The 23,934-nt window shown below is 39.2% G+C and overlaps 2 protein-coding genes across 2 annotated transcripts; both read left to right on the top strand.

Moving 5' to 3' along the window:
• The first annotated feature begins 485 nt into the window (after window positions 1-485).
• Window positions 486-3,127, top strand: LOC137676480 (parvalbumin, thymic CPV3). The gene is made up of 4 exons (XM_068423325.1): window positions 486-546; window positions 860-992; window positions 1,429-1,538; window positions 3,102-3,127. Exons 1-4 carry the CDS (start codon window positions 486-488, stop codon window positions 3,125-3,127), a joined length of 330 nt encoding a protein of 109 aa, XP_068279426.1.
• A 5,429-nt stretch (window positions 3,128-8,556) lies between these two features.
• On the top strand, window positions 8,557-23,776 carry CCZ1 (CCZ1 homolog, vacuolar protein trafficking and biogenesis associated). Its single transcript, XM_068422709.1, has 15 exons — window positions 8,557-8,746; window positions 10,486-10,583; window positions 10,711-10,804; window positions 10,902-10,976; window positions 12,127-12,174; window positions 12,778-12,861; window positions 15,174-15,349; window positions 16,004-16,085; window positions 16,718-16,779; window positions 17,680-17,791; window positions 18,343-18,376; window positions 18,734-18,851; window positions 21,072-21,230; window positions 22,314-22,441; window positions 23,472-23,776. The coding sequence occupies exons 1-15, from the start codon at window positions 8,642-8,644 to the stop codon at window positions 23,525-23,527; spliced, it is 1,431 nt and encodes a 476-aa protein (XP_068278810.1). The 5' UTR covers window positions 8,557-8,641; the 3' UTR covers window positions 23,528-23,776.
• The last annotated feature ends 158 nt before the right edge of the window (window positions 23,777-23,934 follow it).

The following is a 23,934-nucleotide window of genomic DNA, read 5'->3' as shown; positions in this document are numbered from 1 at the left end:
GGACATTATGTAGATAAGTATTGGTTTTCTTTTTATTCTTCGGAGCTGTTGGGGGAGAAAACAGAAGCAAACCTTCTTGACTTTCTTTTTTCCACTGCATATACTGTATTGTATTGCCAGATGCCATGCATTCCAGTAAGATTAATTATTAAATTAATGGTTGCATAGAGTTAAAAAATATGCTGTACTTAAATAGGATGCAGGTGAATGATAAAAAAATTGATCATCAACTCATAACATCATTTATGTAATCCATCTCATTAAAAAGTATTATTTCAGCATTGCTATTTTTAAGGAAGTAATGTACTAAATCTTCTGATTTGTTTAGGAATAGCAGCGATGTCGGTTTGATCAATTAGATTCATCTACCCTCAGAAGTCATTAGCCATATAGTATTCTTCGAAACACAGAAAAAAAATTTTGTTGTAAAATGCATTTGCATTTCACAAATCTCTTTGCAATATACTATTTTGCACAGGTTTAAAATGAGCCTTACAGACATTCTAAGCCCTTCTGATATTGCTGCTGCTCTGCGGGAGTGCCAAGGTGAGAAAACAAAACTCTAAAAATCCGTTATTTTGTGTAACACATGGCAAGTTTAATTCAGTCCCAAAGGAATACTGAACAAGTGCATACTGTAAGATTTCTGTAATCTCTTAGCTGTTTGTAACTTATCCCCATATGTTTTTTTTTTTTTTATGTCTAGGAGGGTGCAGCATGGCAAAATTAATTATTTGACAGGCTTTATCTATCATTCATGTTTAGAACAATTAAAATGTAACAAAGCAGCATCCTCAGAGCGTTTAGGAACAGTGAACGCATTAGTCTGGGGTTAATTTATTTATTAATTTATTTTCAGCTCCAGATTCCTTTAGTCCCAAAAAATTCTTTCAGACCAGTGGGATGTCTAAAAAGAGTAGCAGCCAGCTCAAGGAGATCTTCCGGATTCTCGACAATGATCAAAGTGGCTTTATTGAGGAAGATGAGCTCAAGTAAGGGGTTTCTGTCTTAACTATTTAGAGGCTATCCAAATATCAGCACTTTTTTCTTTCCAGAACTGTTCTGTAAACGTGAGCACAAGTTATGCTAAATGTTGATAAAACCTTCGGCAAGATTGTGAAAGGTGTATTTAAGTAGATAATCCCTACAGAGAAAAACAAATTAGTAAATACCTGCTTTTAATGCTCAGTACAGAAAAAAATAACTCCCTGGGGCTGGATTTTGGTTGTGGGCAGAATCACTTGTATCAGGGCTGGACTGAAAAAGTAGAAACGTATATGACTACAATTTAGCTTGTTAAACAAAGCAGTGTTTGGAGGACTTGGCTATTGTGGTAAATTATTTATAGATAGCTATCAGTTTGATTATACACCAGCATAAAAGAATAATATTCTGTGAAAATCATAATCGAAGTTGTTTTCTTCGTAGGTATTTCCTTCAGAGGTTTGACTCTGGAGCCAGAGTGTTAACCACCTCAGAAACCAAGACCTTCTTGGCAGCTGCAGATCATGATGGGGATGGTAAAATCGGGGCTGAAGGTATTAACTTATTTATATACAGAATAAGGCTCCTCAGGATGTGTTGTAAATGATGTGTAATTCTCTTTTATGTTGATGGTACATTAGTGTACCTCCAGTGATTTCACTGAAACCCTTACAGTAGCAACCTGTTTAAGGGCAGAAATGGTCCCTGATCTTACAGGTTCATCTCTGCAACTCCTTTTGCACAAACAAGTAAAAAAAATGCACCTAGGCTGCCCTAAGGAACTTTCTCATTGCCACTCACTCACAAATTTCCAGTAGTTTTGAAAGGAACTGCCCCTTATTTCTCCTCCCACTTACTCCGATGTAAAGCAGCACTAGCATCAGTGGTAACACACAAACGTAAAGTCAAGGACAAAGGAACCAGCTCTACCCAGGAGAATCCACAGCACGTACATCGGCTCATTTACAGCAGTTATGTCCCAACAGAAATTCCACCAGTCAGTGAAGCCATTCACAATATGCAAGAGCTAGCAGCACGTAGTTCAGTATTTGTTTTGCATAATAAGAACACAATGATCAAGTGTCAGTACCCCGACATGAGATCCCACAACAGGCTCTCTGCGTGGGGATGGATGCTATTTATCTTCAGTGGCAGGTTAAGGACCCGATAGGAAGGAGCAGCTGTTTTAGGAAGCAGCATATTGCACTCACCCCATGGAAATGCCAGTGTGATTTAATGGCTGCTCAGTGCAGAAATCTCCTGCTCTCATAATTCTGTATTTCTGTATCCCATTTTGAACAGGAAGCACATACTCACACAAAAGGCTTGCAGCCAATGGCAACTTGCCCCAGGAGAGAAGCAAGCTGCCTAGACGAGCATGAAAGGGGCTTAGGGAATAGCACGCAGGGAATGTGCTGGTGTGCGGATTCCCTAGCTCACTGCGCTAGGAGGACAGAACTCTTCTGTTTCTTTCTTTGGAAGGAATTAAATCCAGTTCCTTAGGGAATGTGCCAGAATAAACACACATGATTTATGAAGCATTCTATATACTAACACAGTCGTTCAGGGACAGAACTGATCACATACTCTAACTCGCAGAAGCCAAACATTTAAAAGATCTTCCAAATAACAATATCTTATTGTATAACACAATGCTTCGGTATCATACCACATGGAACGACACAATGTTTTTGGCTTTAGACTGTGCTCTAAATCAACACTTCCCCACTGCTAAAGCATAACAAACAACTAATACGACACATGGACTCACTTCTCATTCTTTTACTTCAGCTCTTAACTTCTTACTCAAATTCCATATTAGCCATTCCATTATTTTTGCCCAAGATCACTATTATGCAGAGTGAAGGCTAAAACTACCTTGAACATTTTAGTATTCCTTGTAATTGTCAGCAAAACACTGCCTTTCCATCCGTTGTTTAGAAGAGGAAGTTTAGACAACGTCTCTCTTCCATACATGTTTCTTCTCCTCTGGTCATCTGTCAGGTAATTGTTTTCTGTTCATTCCTATTCTAAATCTCTTGATAAGCCACTAATCTTTTACTCCTAATCCTTTCATTTTAATATTTCTACTGTAAATATTCTCATATCTTTTGCAGAATTCCAGGAAATGGTGCAGTCTTAGAGGTTCAAAAGGACCAAACAAGATAGAATTGGGATGAATCTGCATGAGACATTCCAAAACCTTGAAAATCAGGAGTCCCTTATTTATCTTGACAGTGTCTGTTATTTGTTCATTGCCTTAGCAACATAATGAAACACTGATTAATGATTTTTTTTCATTGTGTGGACCATTTCCCATGTTCTAAACTCTACTTTAGCAGACACTTCCCTTAAAAATATCCAATAAAAATTAATCATATACATACCGTGTGTCTGTTTTTCTGACTGCTAAACTGAAGCGTGTGAATTCTTAAACTAAAAGTGTTAATCCCTCCAAGATCTTGATCTTATCAGCCCTTCATCTATGGAACATCTTTTGAAATCTGTGGGAGTTCTGTTTACAATAGGCCTTCTGCATTAAGCCTGAAGTTCTCAGAACACCCAGGTCTTCATCCAAGACTAGGAGCTCAGATAGTTGTGACGTAGGTGAGGATAAAATCTCCCACTGACTTCCAAGTGAAAAGCAGTCATGTTTTTGCTTAAGAAGTGGTTTCTGCATGAGAATGTTGCAGTTTCAAACCACTCTTTTTACATTAGCCAGTTAAGAGAACAAGAAAGTAAAACCCACATGCTTTCCTGCAGAAAGAATTAAAAGGAAAGCCTATGTGGACTTGAGGTTTCAGATAACTGTGAGGCTTTAAAAAGCAGAGGGGAAGCAAAAGATATTGTCTTGGTGTTATCTTCTAGCTTTCTCAACAGGGACAACTAAAAGTGTGGAGGAAGAAATTTTAGAAATGCCTGTTGAGAAAGCTCCAACGTACTCTACCCGGTATTTCTGGTCTATGTCTGCCGTATTAAAAATGTCCTTCACAAAACCATCCACCTCTGAGGATGCTGAAGAAATGTCTTTTTATGAACAAACAATACAGTCATTAGAAGAGAGAGATGTTCAGATGCTCTGATGGAGTATTTATATATTCACATGTTTTCTCAACCTTATCAAGTGCTATATACTGCAGTTCACACACATGCAGCTTGTAGGAGTCACTAGAACACAACAGAAGCCTTTTCAGCAAAGTGAATGGTTGAGAGTCACTGCAATTTCAATGCATTTCTTCCCTTGCTGCAAATGACTACATTTAAAATTAACTGCATTTCTTTCTTTTCAAAAGTCTCTATAAATACTGGTAATTGTCCAGAAAAACACCAAAACCAGAGTCGAAATGTTTATGAGATAACCAGCTATTGCTGGGGAAGAGACTAAAGAATCTGAATGCGCTTGCGAGAAGGGTCATGTATCTTTCAGAGCAACAAAGTCACAAAGACAGAGCCCATATGGCTAATGCTTCGATATGCTAGGCCCTTTTCTCTCTCCCAACCTGTATTTCGCAAACCTAACAAAACAGTAACTGAGAAATTCCTGTTAGCCTCAAACATGTTCATCACCAAAACAAAAGCAGTTAAATAAATTTTCTCCTTTACTCAATGTGAAAAAAGTTCACAGAGTGCCATCCTCCAAGACACCCTAGACAGCTACGCCAATACAAATGTTCACGTTATTCACTCCATAATACCTTGTGCCATGTTACCCTGTCTGTGAATAGCTAAAAGTAAAATATAAAAGAATAAACAGTGGCTTTATTCAACCTCTAAGCATAAAAAACACATGCCTTAAACATGTCAAACTATGACATAATTCTTCATGTAATTCTCTCTCTCATTTCTTGCTGTGATCATCAGGGAAATAATTAACATGCTACTATAATTCACCTTCAGAGCTGAAATCCTTTTAACTGTCTAGCCCCTTCCTCATACTCTCTTCCCAGCTTTTCTTTCACGTGTACTACAGACCCAGGCTAGTAACAACACCTAGGCATTCCTGTTAAACACATTAAATAAATCAAAATGTTTAAATATCTAAAGTTTTGCATGAAACTAGCTTTTTATTATTACTCAGTGACTTTGTATCCTTAATCATAACCAAAGCTAGTGTAAAGTTACTACCTTCCTTTATGAAATCTCTGATCCTGCAAAGCAAATACATCCATTATTAAACCACTCTACTCACCATGACACTCAGTTGCTCACATTCCTTGCCATCACACTAAGAAGAAATCTGGGAGAGATGAATGATACCCTTAGCAGGACCCCTGCAGCTAGCTGCAGTGTTGTATTTTCACACAGGGCTACAAAGGCCTGTTACAGTATTAACAAAGCATTCAGGCCGGGCATACATGGGCATTGTGCTTTTTGCTGGATCACAGCGCTATTTTGTAATTTATTTGCTAAGCTAATCCCAAACTGCTGAGTCTACACATTTGTTAACACATTTAGACCACATACTGTCAATGGAACAACTATTTGAGCTGTCAGCTGTATTTATTTACAGCTGTCAGCTCTAACACCGCCAGTGATTTATAGTATACCTTTTTGTTAAGTCTGCTACTATGCAGCTGACAGAAATGCTCAAAATAGTACCCAGAAATAGGCTTAACAAACCAAAAAGTATGAGTACACAATGCTGAAGATACTATTTCTTACTCCTCCATAATCTTTTTAATAAATTAGAAATCACTCATAAAGTTGTTAATTATTTGTCTCTTGATGGAGGAGTTGTCCTGCCAAATTCCAATGTACTTATGCAGCAGTTTTACATAATCATGGGCTAGGAATCACATTTCAAACTCGGGGTGATCTGATGCCACTTTGCAAATGTCAAGGTGTGGTGTTACTGCACATACAATTAAGAAGATGGGATGAAATTGGAACCACAATCGAAGTTTCTTCCTGCCCTGTTAATTTGTACATTAGCAATGTAATAATTTAAGTTGATTGAATCTGTTATCACTTACTCTTTGTAGATTCTCACAAACACTTCCACCATAAGCAAGTTACAGATGAAATTATATTTTAGCAATCACTACACATACATTAATTCCCTTCCTAGGGAAAGTTTGGCACGGAAACACCTTCCTTAGCAACCACCAATTACAGCAAGTATCCACTGTCCAGCCACATAAGCCTCCACAATATATCCCTTGCAACAGTATTTGTATTACAGCAGTAAATAGGCACCCTAGTCAGAGACCAGGACCTCCATTGTGTTAAGTCCTGAACAAACACACATCTAAAGGTTTAACCCAACACAAGCCAAAATCCACAGTCACTGCAGTTTTATAATTTCTTTAGTAAGAAATTAATTAACTTGACTATCATTGACACCAATTTTAAGAATTTCCATGTTTTGCATTAAGTGAGTAGTAAAAAGAAATTAACTTCCCCTCTGGCCTGCAGTCCTGATCACTACCACCCACTCCCCCATAGTATAGCACAAGCCGGTGGGGGGGGGACACTTTGCTTTTTCATTTCATATAATCAATCCTGACTGGATGTTCCCAGAAATTGTCTCATCTGTGTTGCAGCATTCAAATGGATGGACTATAACTCTGAATGGCTGATCTGCGCACGCTGCTGAATTTTAACTCACAGCTGTAGGGTAGGAAGTGAGAATTACTGTATTTGGATGCCTCATCTAGACACATTTGGCCTGATCCTTACTCAGCACCTGCTCAGGGAAACCCTGTGGAGCTCAGCATAGCAGGACCTTCCCCCATCCCACTTTCTTGTGCTGGCAAAAAGCAGGAGTTACCTTCTGCTGTGGCCTCTCTGAAAACACCTGCATTAAATAATAAATCAGATTCTCTCTGCAGCTTTGGAAACATTTCCTACAGCTGTGTGAGACCTGGCTGGCGCTGACTGGAAATGCTCTGGCTACTGCTATGGCTCAGCCTGTTCTGTCACTCCTACCTGTCCAGTCCACACGACATGAGGAGCAGCTCAGCTCTTGAGAGGTTTGGGTTAAACGCCATGCATGTAGGCTGGAAAGGTGACACCCATGATGATGATGAGCTCTGCATCCATGGAAAGGGAGTCTGCACACATACTACATTCACGTATTCAAACTCCATGTTGAACCAGCCCGAGAGGGCCTCAGTGTGGCTGCCCACCAGACCTTACAGCCAGTCAGCACCTCCATTTTATGCCTCACAGAAGGCAGTCCCTTCCATTTTATGCCTCCCTTCCCTCACAAGAAGCAGTCCCCTCCATTTTGTGCCTCCCCTCCCTTATAAGAAGCAGCTCCCTCCATTTTTTGCCTCCACTCCCTCACAGGAGGCAGCTTCCCTCCATTTTGTGCCTTCCCTCCCTCACAGGAGGCAGCTCCCTCCCTCAGGCCAGGTACCAGGAGGGTTTGCAGCCATGGCATGGCAGTAGGGTTGCAAGATAGAGCTGCACTCTCACTCTACCAGCCCAAGGGAAATACTGGTCATCTCTCTCTTGCTTACACCACTCACTTTTTGAGTACAGACATTAAATATTAAATTACTGCAGTCTTACAGCGTCTTTATTCCACACAGTGCTCCTACAGCACTGAATTGGGTTCTCAAGTAAGCCATCAACTGCTGAGGCTCATGGGGAATATCCAGAATGATGCTACTAGCACTGAAAGTAAATATAAGCTAAGAGTGATGATAGGAACTGAAATAATAACAAAAGTGAAAAATGGAAATCTCAAGAAATACTATTTTCTTTCACATTTAATCTGGCACAACTTTAAGAATGCTTACTGGTACATTTTCCTAAATGACCTGGTAGAGTGAGATGTTCAATTGTCTTTCATACCTTACCTAGGTGTTTGTTTAACCAATTATGTAACTTTATTCAGATTCCTAAACTTCATACTCCCACAGAGAAACAAAGTGATACATCTCTTACTATGTAGCTATTTTTCCTTATAATTTAGTTCACACTGAATTTGGATTAAAATTGGAATTGAAAAGTAGCAGAAAAGCAGAGTATTTTATTAGTTAAATGCCACTATCTTAAATGTGCCAGACAAAAAACGGAAAAATAATCAGAATAAATGTAATGTATCTATTTATGGAGAAAGGATTACCTGCACTAAGTGATGCTGGATGACATTTCCTTCAACATATTCAAACTTGCAGATCTCATCTTTAAATCTCGGATTTTACCTCTAAAAACAAAGCCTTTTACCAACCAGAAGGGAACTGAACTGCGCTGTTCGCTCTTCAGAAAGGAGTGTTATGGCCAAACGGTGATCTGGCGCTGCAGCACCCCCCGGTCGCACTCCTCGCCTGCGGTGGGGCTGCCGGGGACGGGCTGCGCTGGGCTCAGGGTTCACTGGCCAGGCACAACCCCTTGCTGAGGGAAGGCCGGATCCCCGGGCTCCCCTGCCAGCCCCCGGGTCACCAGGCGGCGGCCGGAGCCGCCTGCCCCATCCCGGGCAGCCCCGCGTTCCCGCCCCCCACCTGCCATTCCTCTCCCCGCCGGCGGCGGCGCTGCGGAGCGCAGCCTCCCGCCCCGGGCCCAGGGAGCACTTCCCGGCCCACGCCGTGCTCTTCCGGGGCGGGGGAAGGCGGAAGTGGTGCGGGGCCGGTGCCGCGGAGGGCTCCGGGCTGCTCCCCGATGGTGTGTGGCGGCTGCTGGCCCCGGGCGCGCTCGCTTCAGGCTCAGTATGGCGACTGCGGCGGCGGGGGGAGCCGGCCAGGAGAAGCAGCTTGCTCCGACCCTGCTCAGTTTCTTCATCTACAACCCCAAGCTGGGGCCCAAAGAGGGAGAGGTACCGGCGGGGGGCGAGGAGGGCACCCTCCCGGCCCGGCTCTGGCCCGGCCTCGGTTGCCGCAGGGGGCCCCGGGGCGGCTCTCTGGGCTCTGCTGTCCCCCGGGGCCTGGGCCGCAGCATGTGCCCGCGGGATTAACGCCTCCCCCCGCGGAGCATCCCGCAGCAAAGGCGGCCTGGGCTGCGCGGGGGAGGGAGGGAGCGCGGTGGGCAGGGAAAGCTGGGGGGTCGGCTGGGGTGTCGGCTGGCATCGGGGGCCGGGAACGAGTGCCGCCTCCATCTAGATCTGTCTGCTTTAGAGCAAAACAGAACAGTAACCGAGGGTGTTTGCAACAGTAGCGTGTAAAACACTGTAGATGAGGAGCTGGTCTGTTAGTAACTGGCTTTTACTGATGCGGTAACTGTTTCTAAATATAATTTTCTTCAGGTAGATACAATATGGTAGAAAGCTTAGCATTCAACTCAGTTAAATTGAAGTTATTGCTAGTACTTTCTTTCTATTGTGGTCTTCGATAAGTAAATTAAAGAAGCTATCATCTCTGGTTTTAGATAGCAGCATATTGTATGGTTCATGTGATAATGTTTAGTTTTAATGGTTTTTGCACAGAGCAGTGTACTTACGTACTTATTAGTGACCAGGGTGATGAGACTGCACCCTCAACAAGTCCATGGGTGGCTCCAAACGGGGGGCTGCTGTTCAGAGGGATCCTCAGCGAGCTGGGGAAGCAGGCTAGCAGAAACCTCGTGAAGCTCAACTGAGGCAAAAGCAGGGTCCCACGTGTGGGATGGAATAATCTTGTGCACCATGACAGGCCAGGGGCTGACTGGTTAGAAAACAGCTTTGCAAAACAGGACCAGGGAGTCCTGGTGAACAACAGGTTGTACGTGAATCAGCAGTGTGCCCTTGTGGCAGTGAAAACTAACAGCGTCCAGGGCTGTGGGAGTGAGCTTGCATGAGCAGGTCAAGTGAAGTGATTGCTGCCCCTCTGCTTAGCGCTTGTGAGACTGCCAGTGGCCACTGTGTTGGTCTGGGGCCTCCCAGTGTAGGAAAAACACTGGCAAACTGAAGCAAGCCCAGTGGAGGGCCCCTGAGTGGGTCAGAGGGCTGCAATCTGTGGTGTGCCAGGACGGCCTTAGATAACTGGGTTTGTGCAGCCTGAAGAAGAGAAGATGGGGAAGGGGGTCTGATGGCTGTCTTTACCTGCCTAAGGAGTGGCTATAGAGGATGGAATCAGGTTATACTTGAAGTGAAAGGATGAGAGGTAATAGAAGAAGTTCCAGCAAGGAAACTGATGAGATAGAAGGGAAAACTCTTCATAGTGAAGTGGTCAAACAGCAGAACACGACCCAGAAAGGCTGTGGAATCGCCATCTTTGGAGATACTCAAAACTTAACTGGACAAGGTCTTGAGCAATCTGAGCTAGCTTTGAAGCTAGCCATGCTTTGATCTGGCTTTGAAGATAGCCTTGCTTTGAACTAGCTGTGAAGTATCTAGGGCCTATGAATTCAATAGCCTTCAATTTATAAAGCATTTTGAGATCTCTGGGATGACTGACTGCTTAAGTGTGCTTAAATATGCCTTTTATCCATGAGTACAGAAGCCCATTTAGGTACAAGATAAAATTCTGCCTAGAAAATTAAGGGATTAAAGTTAAAAAACAAGCAAACCACAAATTCAGTATTCTTTAACTCTTGATTCTGTTCAAATGCATTTGCTTTGATTATTTTTTCAAATTTTAGGAAGAAAAGAAGATTCTCTTCTATCACCCAAATGAAGTAGAAAAGAATGAAAAAATTAGAAATGTGGGACTATGTGAAGCTATAGTACAATTCACAAGGTATGAAGTCCGATTGCATGGCTCCATAGTGTTAGTGCAAGCACTGTATTTTAAATTTCCCAATCATACATTTTCTTTTAGTGAGTGTGTATAAATATCTATGTCTACGTATATGTTTTCTTTCCAGGACCTTTAGTCCAACAAAACCTGCAAAATCCCTACATACGCAGAAGAACAGACAATTTTTCCATGAACCTGAAGAAAACTTCTGGATGGTCATGGTACTTACACATGTGATATGCATATTTCTAAAACATCATACTGCCATGTTCTCAATGCATTCTGCATTGTCTAATGCCAGCCTGTTCCACTTTCTAGGTTGTACGGAATCCCATAATAGAAAAACACAAAGATGGAAAGCCAGTCTATGAGTATCAGGAAGAAGAATTACTGGTAATACTGAACTTTTTCCTTTCTTTTTTTTTTTTTTTTTGATGGGTTATACTGTATTTTAAGAGTAGCTCCAGAAATATCATAGTTTGATTCTTCTTGAACTGCTGCCAAATAGATACATATATATATATATATATATATAAAAAAAAAATCAATCTCCATAAATGGAAAAACAGCAAAGTACTTTTCAATAAAGTTTAAAGAAGAGAGCAAGACAGAGAATTATCCAGAGAGCAGTTCAAGATCACCCAATAAACATCAGTGAAATGTACAGCTGTGAGACTTCTAGCTTGGAATAGGTGAATATTTCTTAGGATCTGTTTGTTTAATAAAGTTCTTACAAGATTTTAAATCTGTGTATTTTTGTTAGCTTTAAGTATGCGTGTTACTACTTTCTTAAGACTGTTAGTAATCTTCACTAATAATCTGGAAAAACAAACAGCTCATAACGATCATGGGACTTCTTCTCCAAACTGTAGTATTATTAGGTCAGTTTAATTGTGTGTAGGAAGGGTATTTGTCCGGGTAGGATAATATTTAAAAAGCTGGTTGCTTATGCTGCCTCTGTTCATTACAGTGTGCACTAGTTCTGTTCCTCATTGTGTTCTAAGAAAATGACTGGTGTCGTAGGTGCTCTGTTTTGCCAGACAAACAATAAAATAGTCTTTTTTTCATCTGGGTTAAGATCCTAGCCCAATAACAACCTGCTATGCTGTCCCACCTCCTTTAGCCTTTGACCTGGATGAAGAGAAAACTAGTAGAAATAAGTTCATTTTCACTGACCACCCTTAGGGAAGGGCACTGTTTGTAACTGGTATCTTATAGAATCATAGAATGGTTTGGCTTGGAAGGGACCTTAAAGATCATCTAGTTCCAACTCCCCTGCCACGGGCAGGGATCTTATCTTGTGTGTGAGTTAATGAAGCGCTTTTGGTATTAAATGTAGGGGGAAAGGGACTCCCTTTATTGAAATAGTACTTTATAAGTACAAAGAAATTTCTAGATGCTGACTGAAAATGCTATTTAACTTTTCAGAGATTGATTTCTGTAATTTGTGTGTTTGCTGGCTCTTTGAAAACATGTGTAGCTCAGATAAAATACTTGAAATTCTGCCTCTGCTTTTACTGATGTCCTGCTCTCTTTTCTGCAGGACAAGGTTTATAGTTCGGTCCTACAGCAGTGCTACAGCATGTACAAGGTAGAGTTAATAATAGAGGCTCCTGGGCAGAGGAAGAGATCTTCATGGTGCTATCTGGATGTGCAATCTCATCATTGCTTTGACATTCTTGTCTCACTACTATTGTCTGCTCTCTTCCTGAAGCTGTAGTGGTGTTGATGGAAGAGAAAAATACAGCTTTTGCAGTTAACTGTGCTGGTTCATTAGCTTATTGTAAAAATAAGAGCCCTCTAATTTCTGTGAAGTCCAGATTTCTTCTTTCATGGGCAGTTACACTACTCAGTATTTGATTATGATGGTGTCACTGGATAAAGGCCATCAATCTAGCTTTTACAAAGCAAGAGCATAAGCTACTTAAGCAACACATAAATAATTTCTCTACCATTAAAGAGATTAGTTTCCTTTTCTATCTAATTCTGCCTCTGCTGCCGTACATACCTGGACTCTGCAAACCTGAGGGAGTTTTTTTCAATAAAGAAGGGGTACATTTGGATCTATGTGGAGTCCAAATACTGAGAAACAGGAGCTGTATTCTAATCTAGCTATATTCATGACCGAGACATAAGAAATTATTGTAAATTACCGCCCAACTGACTGATTTTTTTTTTTTCTTTTAACTGTTAGCTTTTCAATGGCACATTCCTGAAAGCCATGGAAGATGGAGGTGTAAAAGTTCTAAAGGAGAGATTAGAGAAATTCTTCCATCGGGTAAGACCTTATTTTTCAGGCACATACAGTGTGATTGTGTTGGAAGTAAAATGCAAAAATCTTCTCTAAGTGGCTGCAGTTTAACTATAAACATAGGCAGTGGAAAAGGTGTAGTGGCAACATAAAAAGTCTGGTTACTCATTTTTTCAAATACTTCCTGCTTCTGGTAGGTTCTTTAAAAGGAGTTGAACCACAAGCATAGTTATGGCTTGATGGAACAGCTTAGCTGTTGGGATATTTTTTCTGATGGAATCATGTTCATTCTTTGGAAATTCTGCTTTAACATTTGAATTGGTTAGTGTGATAACAGTCTGTGCAGACCTATTTGAGTTACTGTTGCAGAATCATTCAGGTTGTGCAGGCCTATTTGAGTAACTGTTGCAGAATCATTCAGGTTGGAAGGAACCTGGAGAGGTCATCTAGTTCAGCCTCCTGCTCAAAGCAGGGTAACACTGAATTCAAACTAGACTGCATAGGGCTTTGTCTGGTTTGAAAATACCCAGGGATGGAGATTCCACAACGTGCACGCACAGACTTAAAAGTCCCATAGTACTGTGAAGTAATGGATAGTCGTAACTATTAACTTCTCCTCCTACCCTGCCTCCCATGTGGAATTAGTAGTTGTGCCTGATAAGGTTTCAGGAAATACTGCCTTGGTTATAACTAGTCTTAAGAATTTAATTTCAATCTTTAAAATCAAATGTTTTAGCGACAGGATGGAAAGCAAAACCTATTTCTGAGCAAGAAATCCATCAAATATTCTGGTATTTTTCACATAAAGTAACTGACTGAGTAGTCATGTCTGGCAGAATGTTGAGTTCCTACATGAAAAGTTTCATCAAGCTAGCTTTAGAAGATGGCAACCAAGTATCTGCCTGTCCCCATTTTTGTCATTTGCCCGGAAGGAAACAGAGGACTGCTGTCAGCAGTTAATTCTCTTGTGGTAGAGATAGGAGTATTGATATCTCTGATAATGATGGAGTGTAGACACTGTATACTGGTGTTTAAAATTTTGTTCTCTTAACAGGTTTTTAAAATAACACAATGTTGTGCAAGTGTAAACAAAAGTACAGTTCAGTTTGATTTTTAGGACAGCCTTCGCTTGTGGGTTTTGGGGGTTTTTTTGCTTGTTTGTTGTAAGACTGTCATAGACTCTAGACTGAACATTGTTGGCACAAGGAGTACTCGTTTGATTAGCTGGTGTATACTTCTGTCTAGGCTAAATTAAAAAATAGCGCATGGCCAAAAGGGAAGTAAAGAAAAACAATGTTTTAAAGATAAAAATCTTTGAAGTTCCTACTGAAGATAAAATAGTAATGGCTATAGATGTGTATAACAAAGAAATCCAAGGAAAAGTTGTTTCTCTTTTTTGCTGGGGAATTAGAAATGCTTAAAAAGTTTGGTCATGCAAGTTGTTGTCTTATAACCCTATTGAACGGATTTGCTACATGTTGCTGTCAGGAAACTCGGAAAGGAAATGAGACAGTTTATAAACTGTGACAGAGATCTGTCATACTATTTGTAAGTATTTTACTTGGCGTTTTTGGTAATGTGAAATGACTGTAGAGGGAGCCATCGGATAACTCATCTTTCACAGAGCAGAGCATTTGATAGTGCATTTGAAACCTCTGGGTAAAGGTTACAGTCTTATCAAGAAAGAGAATAATAGAAATTATCTTCCTTTGCACATTGAAAAGTAATGGATTTATCTGCTAATATTTCTACAGAGTTAGTTCTGAAATTAAATATTAGTAAGATAGACTGTGCTTTCTTATCCTCTCAAAAGATCTTGAGCTAATCTTAAAAGCTGTTGTCACTGTGATTAAATAATAGCAAGCTGACACATGGAATCATATTCACACGTAGAATCATAGAGTGATTTGGGTTGGAAGGGACCTTTAAAGGCCATCTAGTCCAGTTCCCCTGCAATGAGCAGGGACATCTTCAACTAGATCAGGTTGCTCAGAGCCCCATCCAACCTGACCTGGAATGTTTCCAGAGATGGGGCATCTACAGCCTCTCTGGGCAACCTGTGCCAATGTTTCACCACCCTCACCGTAAAACATTTCTTCCTTATGTCTAGTCTGAATCTACCTTCTTTTAGTTTAAAACCATTACCCCTTGTCCTATTGCTAGAGGCCCTACTAAAAAGTCTGTCCCCACATGAAGGAGTATGTCATAAAAGCAGAACTGGAAGGGTTTTTTTTGGATCGTTACTGTAGATTACTGGGGATTAGACTCACATTTGTCATTTAAATCTACACATTGGAAGTTTTCTGAATTCTAAAAAACAACTTTCGTTATTCTCTTAGTACTTGCAGACACTGCATTTACAGTCTTGCGATCTGCTGGATGTGTTTTGTGGAATCAGCTTCTTTCCACTGGATAAAATGACTTACTTGAAAATACAGTCATTTATTAATAGGATGGAAGAAAGCCTGAACATAGTCAAGTATACTGCATTTCTCTACAACGACCAGCTTATCTGGTAGGTACTTGAATAATTCTTTTGTGTGTCTTCAATTTCTCATCCTGTAAGTAAGTGGCATAATAAAAAAGCTTCTGAATCAGTGAGAGAGTTGCACAAAGATGAGAAAACTGAATGGTAGGATGAGTAATAATCTAAGAAGGGCATTGGTCTTTGGCTTTAAAATCTCTAACCTGTACCAAATGATTACTTCCAAGTTGGCCTGAGGAGCAGCTAGAGAAGTGTCCTTGTCATTTCCATCACACAGAGCCTCTGTGCACATACACAAGTTCCTCTGTTCCTCTGTAGGACCTTTTAGTAGAGAAGGTTAATTAAAGGATTGTTCTTTATATGGTTCTGAACCAGAAAGTTGCAATGCTTGTGAAGAATTCTACTTAAAAATGGACTTAAGAATAGCAAATTTGATCTTTATTTTTTTAAATATTGTTTCTATTTGTCTTCGCATTTACGGCTGATTTAGATGTGCTTTATATTTAGCACATAAACTAATATTTTATTAAAAATGAGTGTTCTGGGATTTAATCTACTGAGACACTGAAATGTTGCTACCCTAGTTTGGTATGTGCTTTGCCTGAGTTTTGGTTAGAGGAAAACATGTGATCTGAACTGCAGCACAAACATCACTTGTATTTCTTTTTCTCCTTGATGTTCTAGGAGTGGACTGGAACAAGATGACATGAGAATTTTGTACAAATATCTCACAACATCTCTGTTTCCAAGGCACATGGAGCCTGAGGTACGGTAGTTGGGGTTTTTTGAGGGTGGAGGTGGTTGTTGGTTTTGAGTTTTGTGTTTGGTTGGATTTTTTTTTCTTTTCTTTCTGTTTATCTGTTTAACCACTAAGGGCTAAAATACCAAAGAGGAGTATCTCTCTTTCCCCTCCCTCTTAAATTTTAGTTTAGGAATTCTGAGACTTACTGCTTTTGGGGCACTTTACTAAACTCAGTAATATTTGCACTGAACGCTTACTGTATGAATTGTGCTGATAATTTGAGGATGGGATGGTGATAGGGAGTTTACTGAATGTTGATACTTGATGACGGCTCAGTACTACAAATGAATCACTTCAGCTTAATGGCTAAATGCAGCACAGAGTGCCATAAGACCAAGTTAGTTATCCCTCCCCCGATCAAAAGACTCCATAAGCTAAGTTTTAAAATTAATAAATGCAAAATCAGAATGCCCTGTTCTATCAGCATCTCTTATACTTTAGCTTTACATACTTCCTGTTACACAAAGAGTATATATCTTCCTGAGTGGCAATTTCTGCAAATGGTTTGCTTTGATTTGATTTAAAGACAATCCACAAAATGTAACAGAAAATACCTCTAAGCTGGTTTTGATTGTGTGTGTTCTTTTTTGCTTCAGTTAGCGGGAAGAGATTCTCCAATACGTGCTGAAATGCCAGGAAACCTACAACACTATGGAAGGTACCTCTTGTTTACTGTCACCATCTACGGCTTCTTCCCTCAAGGGCAAAATGTTTGGGAGGAGTACTTTACATATTCCACACACAGTTCATTCCAGAGGGTCGCACAGTAGTTGGTGCAATGTAAAGCTTTACCTCTGGAAAAAAAAAAGATAAAAGGCTTCATTAACATTACTGCATATTTATTTTTCTTCCCCACTGTTCTTAATGCACTGCATTAAAAACTTTGGAAGTGCTCCGGTCATTTCTTTTCAGGCAGGCACTTCAGACAAAGGTGTAGATTTAATCTAGGGATTTATCTATTTATTTTTCCTCTGTACTCAGCATGTCAGAGTGGGGAATTCTGTACTTAAGCAGCTGGGCAACATTATTTTTGAATAATTGTGAGTTTGGACATCTTTCTTTAATCATGGTAATTCCTCTTTGCCTGATTTATTGTATTTTTTGGGGATCAAGGCACTGGCACGCACTCCCTGTTCACACACCACCCCTCCTCAAGGTTAGGTGCATCTAATACGCCACTGTTCTACGTAAAACTAATTTGAACGTACTGCTGGAAAGCAAAGGAAGAGTGCTTTCCCAGTAGGAACAAAAAAAGGGTTTTTAAAGATAGTCACAACTGAACGTGGAAAGAATTTTGTACAGTTTATTTCCTTGGCGTTATTCTGGCTTTCTGATCCTGTTTCTGTAATTCTTTGGAGCACATATGCAAATGATACTTTGAAAACGTAGGAGTGCTGAGATAATACATAAAGGGCTCTACACCTATCTGATAGCTGAAAACTCACCGTATTCAAATGTATTCATACACGCAAGAAATTGCTAGTTTCAAGAACACCTGTTAAATTGGGGAAAAAAATATAAGAATTCATCGCATCTGACCTGGTGAATTATTTTCTAGGTTTCTTACTGGACCTTTAAATCTTAATGATTCGGAAGCAAAATGCCGTTTCCCCAAAATATTTGTTAACACTGATGACACTTATGAAGAGCTTCATTTAATTGTTTATAAGGTATTACATTTTTCTCTGCAATTATTCAACAGAATTAGGAATCTATATACAATGATGTGAAGTACTTATGAATTGTATAGAAAGATGCATTGATATGACCAGGTTAAAGCAAAGAGACAGGAAACTCCCTAAACCAGTTGTTTTATTAAAACAAAATACCAGCCTTCAGTTATTTTAAGTTATTTCATACCTGGCTTTATGTAGCATTAATCAATAAAGCAAAAAACTTTTTTTTTTTTTTTTTTTTAAATGAAATGCAAGTTTCTTGCAGACACATGTCCTTGCATAAAAGGCATTTTTAGCAAATTTTACCTTTCCCCTACAACTTAAAAACTCTTAACTGGGCTGAATTTTGAAATTATAAGTATCCTGTGTTGCGCAGGATTGCAAAGAGATTATCCTGTTGAAGTGTTACCTTTAAACTAGAATTTTTTTTTTTTTAATTTAACTGGTTTACCTGTGTGTGACTTCACTGAAGTATTGTCATTTATTTGAGGTAGTTGAGGTAACTTGTTGTAAATGTTTTTTTTCCTTTAACTTTTTTGTTCCAGGCCATGAGTGCAGCTGTCTGCTTTATGATTGATGGTAAGTACCTATTAGCATCACTTACTTGGCAAGACATAGTACAAAATGCTATTACGTGCAACTTGTTTTACTCTTGAAAAATACAGTAATTTGTTATTTGAATTTGTTCTTCATGAGTGCTTTTATGAGTCTTTTGATTTTTGTTCCAGTGGTATATGTAGCTCAATTTACACAATAAAATTACTAAATATTGCTTCAGTTAGCCGTGCACTATTCAAAATCATCCGTAAGGTTATAATTAAGAAAGAAATTTGTCCCAGGACTCTCACTGATGTTTAAAGAAAACCACTACAGAAGCTGTGCCTTCAGCTGTGGGAAGAGAATCTCATCTCTCCCTTTTCTTTACCTGCCACCTAGCTTCAATTCCGCCTACGCTGGAGTTTTGCCGTAAACTGGACAGCATTGTTGGGCCTCAACTCACTGTGTTAGCATCAGACATATGTGAACAATACAACATCAACAAGAGAATATCAGGGTTTGTACCACATTTCTGTTCCTGTTGCAGTCTCTCATTAGTTGGTTAAAAAGTAGGTTTAATGAACCACTTAAATAATGGTAACATGAACCTAAATGTTGAAAGCATTGAGTTAACTGTGTAATTTTAAATGTTTATCTACCTTTCTGCATCTTAAGCATTTATAAAGTGCCTGTAGTTGCATATTTGGGTCTCCCTGAAGTAACAACATAGATGTTGTTAATTTAGGAATGAATCTTTATTGTGTGGCTGCTGAAACCTTTTTCCTCTATGGGCAGAATTGTTGCAGAAAAAAACCATGTAAATATTAAGATAAATTTTAGTATTATCAATTGAGATTCTGCCTCTTCATCCCCCAGCTGTCAGCAGATTATTCAGATACAAGAGGTGGAACTTCTACGTTTTGCTTCTTTCATATGTGAACTGAAACTAGCTGACCTGTGGACATGATGAGTTCTACAGATTATTGTGCTTGCAGAAATATATACGAGATGGCAGAAACGCCAGCTGAAGTGGTAGTCTTCTGTCACTGTCCCCCCTGTTGAAGCAGAGAAGTAGCATTTCCTGCAAAATCTCAACTTCAGTTTATACTTTCTAACCTTGAGGAAAACAGAATCTCATAATGTTCACAAATAGCCCTTGGGATAGTAGAACATTTGAGGTAAAAAAAAAAAAAAAAAAAATCACTGTCTTTGTGCTCACATCCTTCTTTGTGCTGATTTCCTTTTGACTTCTGCTTTGACTTTCTGCTATTTTGTACAGTGTTAAAAAAAAGAACTTAATTTTTCACATCAAGCGGACACTGACCACTAGCTCTGTCTGAATATTGCCTTAGACACCAGTACTTGGACAGTGTATGTAACTCTGTCGCAAATCCAAAAGGAAAATGAAGGTCTCGATACTGGAACAACTTCTGTTCAACAGTTTGAAATGGGGATTTTAGCAAGTGGATTATTTGGTTGCAATGCAACTTTACAGCTGAGTACTTTTTTCCAGAATTACTGCTTCTTGAAGTGTTGCCGTGTATAGTAGGTGAGGAAAAAACTTATTTTTTCTATTTTGCAGGACTAAGGTAACTACTTGAGAGGCAAAAAAAGAAGTTAAATGAAAAAGGATGTTAATGCTGTGGAAAATATACTTCACTTAGAACTATAGCTGACTTTCCATAAAATTCTATTTATTTTTAGATAGATTTGTAAGTTGGTGAAGCAAGAACAGCATCGCATATGACAACAAAAGAGGAATTAAACCAAAGATAGGTGTGTGACTGAACTTATTTAGTGGTAGCACACCAGATCAGCAAAATCGCAGGGTATAGAAGAGGATGTACTTGAAACTGTGCCAGTCTACTAAATCATTAAACTTGGGGTTATTTAATGTCATCTGGGACTGGCTTTGGCAGCTTTAACTCTTTTAAAGTTTAATGCCATGGTGTCCTGAAAACGTGATACAGTTTCTAGACACTAATGCATCTGGGTGACAGACAGCAAGGGTATCTAGTTTGCTAAGGTGAGCGGTGTCATCACACTGTCTTCCTGACTCTAAATAATACATAACCTGAAGTACCAAGTGCTATAGCCGGTTTTTGCCAGTCTGAATTAGTTGTGACTTCTACCAAAACTACAGCTTTAAGTGACAGATTTTATATTAACTTAATAAAAGAGGAAACGGAGGAAGACTGCCAAGGCAGGAATTTGAAAATAGTCTCTTGCTTGGCCCACACAAATGGAAGGGAAGAGTTCTTTCTTTTGATTGTAACAAATAACAAAGACATGAGTGGAAGATTACTTATTAATCAAATTAAAGTCCTAGCATCCATTCAAACCAGATTGGACTGACATAGGGGAGAGCAGCAAGGAAACAAAATAGGCACAGAGGAAAAAAAACCAGCTCATTAGAAAAATGCAAACTACTACTGGGAAGTGGGACAAGGCCTTTAGACTCCCCTGTGGCTATTTACTAGCAGCCTAAGCAGCAGAAAGGGAAAAACTGGTGTTGCAGGCTTGCCTTTTTTTTTTTTTTTTTTTTTTTTTTTAGTGTTAAGATGAAGTTTGATCATGCCACAAGTCTTAATGTACTTGGTCATTTCAATGTGAAGATAACTTCAGGATGTCTGAGTAAGCTTTGCACCGGCTAGTTACCATTCTCTGTGAAGACTGTGCTTATAGAACATGTCAGTATTCACAAGCCACGTTTGTTTTTTTTTAAAAATCTTCCTAGGGCTGAGAAGGAGCCTCAGTTTAAGTTTATCTATTTCAATCACATGAACCTGGCAGAGAAAAGTACCATTCACATGAGGAAAACACCCAGTGTATCACTTGCATCTGTTCACCCTGACCTCATGAAGATTCTCGGTGACATCAACAGTGACTTCTCCAGGTAATGCTTAACTATTAAATAGTCTGTAACTCCTTCTGTCAAGTCGATTTTTTTCAAATGAGTGAAGCTTTCATGTCTTTTTGTTCATGGATAGCTATTCATAGCTCTGCGAGATAAATGGTGCAGCATGGGTCGTATTTGGTATTTCGTGTTGTTTAGAAGTAGCCTGTCTTAAACAGAACTTTTATCGTCCTTTTAAAAAAATAAGTTAAACAAAGGCCATGGCCTCTATCCAAGAAAATACCTAATCTAAGCTTCAGAGTAGCCATAACAAACTTAGAAGGGATGTGAAGCCTAGTGCTTTTGCCCTTAAATTTGTCTAATCTCTGTGTAAGTAGTGTAAAGGACAGGGATACATGCTTCTGCCTGTATTATACCCTCCTCTGAAACAGCTGGCTGCTTTTAGGGATTAGACAATAGATGAAATGCAAACCTTGCAGTTACTACATACTGCTGATAGAGAAGATAACTGGCTTCTTGTCAATGGGTATCGTGCTTCAAGGTGGGAGAGACCCTCTGTCACTGTGAAAGTTAATAAAGAATATGAAAATGCTGAATAATTGTGATGTCTATAACTCTGATTAGCAACTAGCAATTTTCCCACTCTGCTTAACGACAAGGTTTTCATCATATTGTGGAAGTACTGGGTTAGTGACAGCTTTACGTAATATATCTAGTTGTTGAGCATGGTTTAGTTCGAGGTTTAACAATTAGGTATGTGAAAGCTTAGTATCACCATACCATCTCCAGCTTTCATTATTTGGTCACTATGTAGCAAATCATAATTCTCTGAAGTGTGTCCTTAACAGTGTGGAGGATAGGTGTTTTCTTTAGAGCACAGGAGTGTTTGGCTGATGGACAAATTAATGATTTATTAATCTCGGGATGTAATTGTCCTAAGCAGCCATTTATGAAGCCTTTAACCTGGATTGCTGAATGATGTCTAAGTTGGTATTGGTAATCTCTTTTTGAAACTGCACAACCACAACAATTTATGACATTAAGCTGTCCCTAGTGATTACAAATAAAGTTGTTGAAGATGAACTTCCTGCCACCTTCCTTACTTTCCAAAACTTCTTTCAGAGTTGATGAAGATGAGGAAATTATTGTGAAGGCAATGAGTGATTACTGGGTAGTTGGGAAAAAGTCTGACCAGCGAGAACTGTATGTTATTTTGAATCAAAAAAATGCAAATCTGATTGAAGTTAATGGTAAGGATTCTTTTTTATTACCTTTAAATACAGTTACTACTAAAATGTATGTCCCTGGAGAAGTAATAAAATCCACCTCTCAAGAAATCTAGCAAAGGGTTGATCTATGATAGACCAGGTAAGTTTGCATAAGGTTTTAGTCTGCCTTCTACCATCTGGGAAAGAACAGCATAAATATTCAGCAGATCTTAATTATTAATCACTCTTCCTCCTTCAAATAATAGAGTTCTGTAAGCTTAGTTTAGGAGTAATTAATGAAGCGTATTACAGGGGAGAGATGAACACATTTACATCTGAGTTAGGTTTTGTCAATGATCCATGGATAAGTTACTTATACATAATGTCTATCCTGTCAGTGATCCTCATTCCCTTGTTGTCTTGCTGAGAATGCTTTACTATGACTGAGTGCCAATTAACATTAAGATGCAATAAGCTTTTTAAACAGACTAAGACAAATGGAGGTTTGAGTCTTACTTGCAGCAATTTTAGGGCGCTCTGTTTTAAAAGGAGGCAATGTGCTCACTTGAATGATGGGAAAGAATTAATACTTTTCTAAGACCAAGGCCTAGGAACCTAATCCTCTTTTTAAAATTTGAGTTGCATGACTTACATAATGATTTGTAATTGTCTTTCAGGATCAAACCTGCCCTACAGAAACAGTTTCTGTGCCTGATAAACTTAGGAAGTACCGCTACCCACAAAGGGTTGTCTGCCAAGTAGCACAAAGCAAAAGTTTTACTGACTTGATTTATTGTAACAGACTACACTAATCCCTCCTTCCCCTGAACAGGGGTTACAGTGTACCGCCTTATGTTGAAGCTAACTCTTCTGCAGAAATACGAAATGTCAGACTTGACTCAACTTTCTTACACTTAATTTTATTCTGTCTTCAGTATTTCTGCACTAGAAACGCCTAGGGTTTTTTCTGTTTGAATTTAATTATAATCTCCTTGATGATCCCCAGAGTTCTTCTTGCACAGGTTCCTGTAAAATATCATCTTCTAATATTGTATTTTTATTTTTTTTACAGAAGAAGTGAAGAAACTTTGTGCAACACAGTTTAATAATATTTTCTTCTTGGATTGATCTGCAAAGGGCTGATTTATTGAAGATATCAATGTCAGACACTTGTTCAACACGAAAAGTTATTAGTCATATTATTGACTGGAATAATGACAATAGTAGAGCAATACTTGCTTTGTAAGAATCAAAATTTCTACTACAATCTGTAAACTGATAAAATTTTTAGTTTGCACATAAACATTTTTAAAATCTAATTAAAAACCAGTCTGAATTCATCTGTACCATTCCATTCTGATATCGTTATGTGTATATTTTACTGGAAAATAAAACTAATAATTATTACACTTTTCAGGGCATCTTTTTGTTTTCCTGTGTTCCTTTGCATCCTTGTGTGACTTTCTCCTAGTTTTCTACCATGTGAAACTAGACCGGTTACAAAAGACCCCTGAACAACTAACTTTCTAGGTTGA

This window comes from Nyctibius grandis, chromosome Z (genome assembly GCF_013368605.1).
Source record: "Nyctibius grandis isolate bNycGra1 chromosome Z, bNycGra1.pri, whole genome shotgun sequence".
In the NCBI taxonomy this organism is placed as follows: domain Eukaryota; kingdom Metazoa; phylum Chordata; class Aves; order Nyctibiiformes; family Nyctibiidae; genus Nyctibius; species Nyctibius grandis.
Note: the sequence above shows the minus strand (reverse complement) of the source record. Positions and strands in the feature narration are given on the sequence as shown.